We start from the raw sequence: 8,319 nt of genomic DNA on the forward strand, positions 1-8,319 counted from the left end.
GAATTCTTGTTTCGGAAGCGCCTTTCCAGTTTCCACTTGCCTTTTATATTTCTCACTGTTCCACTTTATTTTTCCTTTCTGCTCCAGAAACCGTTTTTTTATGTTACCTGACCAAGGATCACGTAAGCAAGATATATAGCAAAATCTCTGGAATCTCTTGAAATTATTATTAATCTGCCTGAAACAACTAATCCCCCATCCAATGTCAGACTTTGCTATGTGTTTTGTCATGATGTTGTCTGGAATCTATCTTCTCCATTTAATCAATTGCTACTCATCCATCACTAGAAGCTCTTCCCAACTTAAACCTCTCTCTCTCTCTCTATATATATATATATGTTGCAGAACAGGGTCATATAACTTGATCAATGGTTCCTAAATTTCCAATGTACAGTCCACTCTTGGCATTATTGCTTTGGGGCTATAAACATTCAGGTTTTACAGAGATCGTGGCAAAGAGCAGAACACCAAATCATGTTTAACCCTTAGAACTCCCTCCACCACTGATCACACACTACTCACTACTCAGTCTGAGAGTGCTAGTGTAATGTGGATCTAAAAGTGGAAGCACAGCCTGAAAATCTATGATGCATCAAGGGTCTAGAAATAAAAGGGAGAGTGACTATAAATGGATAAAAACTGAGGATTCTTATAGCATCAGGTGTGAGAATTGTTAATGCAATGTGCTTACAGATGAATTGACAAAAGATGTGAGGGACCACAGCCTAAAAATGGGGTATTGTCTCTTGCAAAACACTTAAATGTGGTCCATCTTCAAAAAAACATTTAAGATTTGAGACTCACAATTAGCGAAGCCAAGAAGAGAAGCCAGAAATGGTTTAAAAACAGTAATAGTACAAGTTGGGGGAGGTCTCAAGAATATGCGGCTACTATATAAACATACTATATTTGGATTAAACACATAAAAAGCAGATTTGCAGTTTTTAATCAGCATTTAGTAATGCTAATTGGGATTAATAATCTTCCTCTGCCTGAGACTGCTGTACACTTCCCAGTATTATTATCATGATGGTTGGTGTGGTCATTACGGTGTAGTTCCTACCTGGATATCTACTGTGTTGGGATGCATATCTTCCCCTTGTTTATTGCATGCCCATACAGGCGGCGTGGACAATGACTACGTCGATTTGCTAAGCTAATGATGGAGGCTCGATACACAATCCGGTCACACTAAACTATGTGAAACCTGAGAAAATGAATGTTCTGTTCAGCGCCTTTAATTTGAATGTTCAAATGCTTTCCTCCACAATTAAACTTCTTAAACTGTTTAAGAAGCTTCAGTTGATTGGCTCCTAAGTTTCCAATAAGAAGCCTGGCATACACATTTCTTGAAAATGCTAACTAGGCCCAGGCTCCGGATGGAATCACAGAAAGATGACTAGTGAGGGTAAGTTTGCACTTGGTGTGTAAACCATTCAAAACCTAAAGGATATATATCCAGTTCTCTATAAAAGTTTCAGATATTACTTCATCCATTCTTATGAAAAGAGTGTCCACATTTTCCTTAATTCCATTCCATCCCTGCAAAATTCCACCTTCATCAGTGCTCATTTATTGGTAGAAATGTCCTGGTGCCAAACCAATAAGCTCAAAATATAGAGGAAATCTATGACCAGAGACTCTTACCTCCTAGTTGAGCTCAGAAACCCAGTGCCAAGATAGAAAATTAGCACCATTGCAAATTGTTGTATCTATTAATTTCATACATGGTGGCCCTATGCCATTGATACAAACTCACAAATACAGGGCAGCATGCATGCCCTGCATCCTTAAACCAAAAGTTTCCCCACCCTACAAAAGAGAAAAGCTATGCAAGATAACTACATTACAACCAATAGATCCAAGGAAATATTTTCTTCAACTAAACAAATAGCAAACAAACAAAATGCAAAAAGTTGCATATTTTTTCCCCTTTTATCTGAGTTGCAACTTGTATGTTAGAATACAAACAGAGCACCTATCCAAACACAAGGCAGAGAACCAGGTTTTTCTATTAAAAATTTCCAATATGACCAATATGTCGTGTGCAAACTGTGTAGGTCTCTTAGAAATCTTTGCAGGCGGCTTCACATGGTTATTTTGATTCCCTCATTCTAAACCACTAGTGCCACTATTTATTCCAGCACAATCTGGCCAGGATCACATCCATGTGAGATCCACTTAGATTTCAAGTGTTTGTCACTTCATGAATACTGATTCACCTGAAGTATTTTAATCTTTTAATAATCTGTCTCTGATCTTGAAAATTAAGTTGCATCTCAAAAGAAAATTTGTGCTTGAAAGATCATTGAGCTTGGTTTCCAGTTCTGCAATCTCTTAATGACCCCTTTCTTTCTTACGTCCAAGTTTGTGTTGCTTCTTCTGCTGTCAAATCAGAAACCATCCTGTATTTTTCACTTCCTGGATCATTGCATTTATTGTTCCCTGGGGCATTTCTGATTTTCCAACTCGGTCATTTTTAATTACCTTGATTTTGGTTTTTGTTTTATAGTGTGAATTTGTGTCAAATTAATGGATATTGCAACAAAGACACAAACCATATTTACAAGCATGCAAAATATTCATGGCACTAAATATCCTTAACCCAGTTCAAACAAAGCTGGTACTTGGACAGGAGTTGGAATAATTGTACAAAGATTAAATTAAACTATGGACAAATTACTCTGAAAATTGAACTTTCAAGAATGTCCTGAAGATTGACAGGGACAAATTGTTTTGCTAGGCTCATCCACCTTCAAGAGGGCCCATCTAGTACTGGTAGCTGAAACCATTGATTAAGGCATCCGACCTTTCAATTGAACACCCTAGGGAGAAAGCGCCATTACCATGATAGCTGATGGGAACCCGCAAATTCTTGGGGAATTCTCTAATACTCAAATTATACGCCCTAGTGATATTTCCCAGACAAGCACTGATCAAACTAAAGAATGGATTTGATCCAATAGAAAATTTTAAAAAAAAAATTATAGGATGGATGGGGTGGATACCTGGGAACCAATATGTGGCCGCCAGCATTGGCCACAGATGGGATGAGGGTAAAGGACCACTTCACCTCAGTTTTCACCTATCATCTGTGTCACAATCTTGTATCCCCAGAAACGAAGAAGATCAAAAACCAAAACCCATATATAACCCTACATATAATGCCAATGATAAGGAGCATTGAAGGGTGGACACAGAAGTCTATTCAAATTTAAGGAGGAAGAAGGCGAATGCATATAAGCACATATCATGCCTCACAACAGAAAGCCCATTCGAAAGACCGGTGGGGCTACAGAACCATAGTTGTGCATGACCCTTGTGTGGTGCTGGGGAGAGAGGTTATCCACTTCCCCAAAATTTCTTCTCTGGAACCCAGACCCTGGACGCCCCCTACCATCAAAGCAAAGAAATGTTGCATGCCCAACACCACCAACACATTTAAATTACTTCTACGCACTCTCTTATCTTTGCTATGATAGGAACAAACTGCTCAGGACTCACATCAAGGCTCAAACAAACTGCTCATTACTATTTAATGTGACACTGATATGCAATCAGCCATGCTTGTCACTGAAGGCCTTCACAACAGATTTTACAAAAATAAAATAAAATAGGACAAAAGATATAACAATTCTCATGTGACACAAGTAAATGCTTTCGAAGAAAAGATTCATAAAATCATTATAAAGGATAAGCGACTGATGTCATGGTTTAAACACATCCATACAAGGAAGGTAGGACAGGAAAAGAAAGGAAAGAAAAACAAGAACCTTCATTGGCTCAATGATGCACAGCTAGATTAGTTGGTGTAGTCTGTGGGAGGTCATACTCAAGTCTCCTTCTGAGCTCGAATATTATCGGGCTCTATTTACAGATTCAGAGAGGCATGAATCCAACCCAAAATTTGTCAAACAAGAAGGTCCCTACCTTAGCAATTTACCCTCTAAATTCTCAGTCCATAAATACCAACTACCTAGCTTATCTGTATGAACAATTTGCCAGAAATCCTATCCCTTCCTTAAACATCCATCTTCCAGATTATCTTATTGACATTGCTTTCATGCGACTTCTCCAGTGCTGCAACTTTGGCTCGATAAGCAGCAGCCGCTGCTGCGGCCACAGCAGTCTTTACTCTCTCACCCTGAGGGAATTCACAAGACTCACTGACAGAACCAAATCTTAGTTCAGCTGGTGGAATAAAACAATCTAGCGATAAGCCCGGAACATTGAATGCCACTTCCTCGATGCTCCATGCTTCTTCCATCTTAGTCTTAGTGTGGCTCATTGCAGTTTCTCCAAATCTGAAAAGGGTTACTACTGAACGCCCTGAGTGAGCAATCATAATTCCTTCTACCGGCCTGTAATCATCAAGGAATGAATTGATAGTAGTTTCCCAGTATGCAGCATCGCCTCCATTAGTTTGGATGCGAGTTAAATGGGAGTCTTCCAAATGAACAAGAAGTCCTGTTTTCTGGCTGAAGTAACCCAACAAAACATGTCTTATGATCTCTGCTGGCCCTTCACTCCTTGCTTTCAGTGTCACAGGATCTGCACACAGCTTGAGGATGAAGCAATCGTCACCATTGATTCTCTTCTCTCCAATGCATCTTGCATTGGTAAACATGCTTGCAGTGGTCCTCGGGTCAAGACCCTACAGAAAGAATGGATGCAAAATTATTAAAACACAATAAGCAAGACAATGACAAAGCATCATCAGATTCCAATGTACAGGAAAATTCACCTGAAGTGCTCGCCGTAAAGGCCTAACAGGCCCTTTTGCAGCGTGTGCACCGAGCCATGGTGTGTGCCTCCACACAAGATTCCCATTGGAACCAGCATGAACCTTGCTACCACCAAGTGCAAGCTCTACATACCACATGTCTGGATTCATCTGCCACAGCACAAACCCACCCTCGGCAGCTTTGGAGGAATTCCGGGTTTTTATGACTTTGTTAGCTGTCTCAAACTCAGCAGCTAACATCTTCACTTTTCCCATAGCATAAGCATTGTGGATGGAGCTTTGAAGCTTTTGCCCACCTGAAGCTGCTGTATATTGCTGTAATATGTACTGAGCAGATGAAGTTTCCTGCAACAACCCCACATAAGAGAAAAAAAAATGTATGAAGTCATTTTTAGAAGGGATTTAAGTTAATTCAAAAGTGGACCAAATACAGATTACTGAGTTAATCTTTCTATTTCCTTTCTTCCTTATGGGATTTAATAAATATGAGGAGAATAACTCCTAACACTCTAGATTACCCAAAAAGAAGAGAAAAGAAAAGAAAAGAAAAAAAGATCTGCCATGGTAACTCACATTATGCTATTGCAGATACCATTGGCATCAATTTATCACTGGTAACTGTAAATCGCAAACAACAAGACTCTAAAAGAGAGTTCTAAAACTTCCTTTTTCTCTACAATAACTAGCAATGAATTGCAGAACAACCAAATTGAACACATTGCCAGAAGTGCGAAGACAACAGGCAAAAGTGTATGCATGACAGATGGTAATGTACCTATTTTCATGAAACAATCAACATCCTATTTTTCACATAACAATTAGACCACCAAAAATATGTCCAGAAAAGAGAGGGAAAAAAAAATGTGGTTGCAGGTGGCTCATTTAAGTGGAAAAGAAATTCATAAGAATTTTTTTTTTTGTTTTTTTATAGGAACAGCAAACTATAATAAGAGACATGCACAGATATCTAAAGGAAATGCAAAGAAAAATTTAGCACTGCGGTAAGAGAGACTAACAATGGGGGTATTTTTTATGCTGAGATGAGGCAAAGGGTCGGTGGAGCTAACGTGAACCGGAGCAAGGGGTGCACCCATGACCCCCAGCAGCAACCGCAGATCATCGGACCCTTTGTAAGCAGATGACGAAACCGATGGAGCCCTGGACAGCTGACCCTTCATCCACTGCCCCCACCCTCCTTCAACTCTTGAATCTCCACACTCCGACCCGTCCGGATCCGGCCCTTCCATCAATGGGGACAGTGTCTCCACCGGCCTCAGATTCCCGGATCTCCCAATCAACAGATCCGGCTGCGGCACTTGGTTCTGCTTCTTACTCCTCCGCCGCAGGCGCGACATGGGTGACTCACACCTCGCTCTCGACCTCCCTGGCGACAAGCCTCTCACCACTTCTTGCTTCAGTGCCGAGAAGAACCCTTGTTTTCTCTCCATTTTCGCCTCCAGCCACAAACCCAAACAGAGATTCAACCTCCAATAAACCCCTATATAGCCAAGCCTTCTCTGTGGTTCTGAGGAGAAGATTGGAGCAACACACTCAGTAGCTCACTGAAAAGCGACTGTGCGCGGACAGGAATGCCGTTTTCAACAAGGAAATTTTTACTTTGATTTATAATAAGCCCTTCATTTTAAATAACAAACCATTCTCTTTTCATATACACGGACACCAGACAAACAAATATTCAGGAAAGTAGGTGGTTGCTTCATTCTGCGCCATTTTTTATTTTTGCTTTGTGGGGAGACGGGTTGGCCCAATGGGGGATTGGGTTCGATACCGATTGGAATAAGACGAGCTACTGACAAACCTTTCTCGTGACCCACTTGATAAACATGGTTGGGAGGGGCTCCAGGCTCTGGATGCCACCCTCATCCAATCATCATCTCGTAGGTGTCACATGTTGAGGTCATGTAATCTTGTTAGCCCTTGGTTACTTGTATCTTGGGAGTTTATATGATAATGTCATATGGTCTCTTTCAGTATATGTTATATGGATGTCTCATGTGTGGAGGGTTTCTTAACATTTCTTATTTCTTGCGTTGAAAGGTCAGTGCATGATATTGGTGAGAGGGAGGTGGGCGTATGGTCCTTTTACTAGATAGTTCCGGGACACTCATGGACCGTCCAATGGGTAGAGTAGGAGACCACCCTTTTGGACAATCGATTTATTGAATTCCAACGTCCCTGCTCATCATCCCATGCGCTGCCGGAGTGATGGGTCTGCATCTCCCACTCCGTGTGTGTCCCACCGGGTGAGTGAGTGATTGCTCTGGGTAGTTGAATTCCGTGACCTTATTGTAGTGATGCGAAGGCCAGTTTAATATATTTTCTCACTTCATATTTATGGACTAGTATGAAATTGGAGTTGAAGATCAAATCATTCATGTACTTTGATGTGAGGGATCTAAATATCCAAAATTGTGGAAAATGTTTGTGAATGATAAAAGAGGTGATTCTCATAGGAAGCTCACTCTAAGCAAAATTGAATCAATTATTAATTTCTTCTCGGAGAGATCCCATTTGGTACATCCAGCAATATGGAGACAATGTATCTTTTTATATATATAATATGCAGGAGCCAGGGTATAGGGTCGGTTGACTGAACAGATTTTTGTACAACTGCTCTTTAGTTTTTTCCTTTTCTTGGTTGAAAAGGAAGAGGTTTGGCTATAGTTTCTGCACATCAAGTCCTCAATCACAGCGCCAATTGCGCCACCAAGGCTTGTCTGACGTTCCACTTAAAGATAATTCTTCATTGAAAAAAAAATAAAAATAGAGAGAAGGAAGAAGGACATGCCTAAATTATTCAATTCAGCATTCCCCTTTTGCACTGAAAACTACCAACTTGGTTGATTAAATTGGCCATGCGGGTCATAAGTCAGGAGTCTGATACGGCATGCCTGCAAAATTTTGACTGAATTGGATGCTGCTTTCTCAACCAATGACTTGCCAATGCCAGTCACATGTACTGCTCATGATGGCAGATAATTGAGGCTTGCTTAATAAACATTCGCCATGTTCAAATGATTAAAAACATTTGTGCTCCATTATTGTAAATTTGCAATCAAGTAGCTCCATTAAAACCAAACTATTTGACCAACTGACAAACTACGGCTTCCCAATTCTCACCTAAGTCAAAACACAAAATCAACATGTTATTCTACCCAGATCTGAGCCGATGTTACCACATTACTTGGGAAGGAACCTCGAAATTGGTAAAGTTTCTGCTCAGATGATTTTGTCAGATTTCCAAATGATGAATCCTCCCAAACCATATATATGATTTCATAATGTTTGTAAGGAGCGTTTTTTTGAACGGTTAAAAATGTTCCATAATTGTATCAAATTTTTGTAAGATTGCAAGATCCTAAGTATCATGAGAGGAGCAAATGGATTATTGGAAAGAAACAGCTATTTAACACGAAAACTGGCAATCCTTTTTGAAACCCTGTTCATGATTACAAGACTGCATGCGAGACATCCTCAAAACCTCTGCTGGGTGCTATCACATAATAAGTGGATGCAAAGGAAAATAAAGGGTATATGTTTTCTTTCTTTATGGC

The 8,319-nt window shown here is 40.2% G+C and overlaps 1 protein-coding gene across 1 annotated transcript; it reads right to left on the reverse strand.

The window, feature by feature from the left end:
• Positions 1 to 3,655: 3,655 nt before the first annotated feature.
• Positions 3,656 to 6,578, reverse strand: LOC117907641. Its single transcript, XM_034821257.1, has 3 exons — positions 5,761 to 6,578; positions 4,745 to 5,089; positions 3,656 to 4,654 (listed from the first exon to the last, which is right to left on the reverse strand). Exons 1-3 carry the CDS (start codon positions 6,190 to 6,192, stop codon positions 4,022 to 4,024), a joined length of 1,410 nt encoding a protein of 469 aa, XP_034677148.1. The 5' UTR covers positions 6,193 to 6,578; the 3' UTR covers positions 3,656 to 4,021.
• Between the last annotated feature and the right edge of the window lie 1,741 nt (positions 6,579 to 8,319).

The sequence above is a fragment of the Vitis riparia genome, chromosome 18, assembly GCF_004353265.1.
Source record: "Vitis riparia cultivar Riparia Gloire de Montpellier isolate 1030 chromosome 18, EGFV_Vit.rip_1.0, whole genome shotgun sequence".
Classification (NCBI taxonomy): domain Eukaryota; kingdom Viridiplantae; phylum Streptophyta; class Magnoliopsida; order Vitales; family Vitaceae; genus Vitis; species Vitis riparia.

Excerpts from the sequence above, each read along its gene's own strand:
- LOC117907641 (XM_034821257.1), bottom strand. The coding sequence starts at position 6,192 with ATGGAGAGAAAACAAGGGTTCTTCTCGGCACTGAAGCAAGAAGTGGTG. Across the intron at positions 5,090-5,760 it reads GCATAAAAAATACCCCCATT|GAAACTTCATCTGCTCAGTA; the intron begins GTTAGTCTCTCT and ends GGGTTGTTGCAG. Across the intron at positions 4,655-4,744 it reads CTTTACGGCGAGCACTTCAG|GGTCTTGACCCGAGGACCAC; the intron begins GTGAATTTTCCT and ends TTCTTTCTGTAG.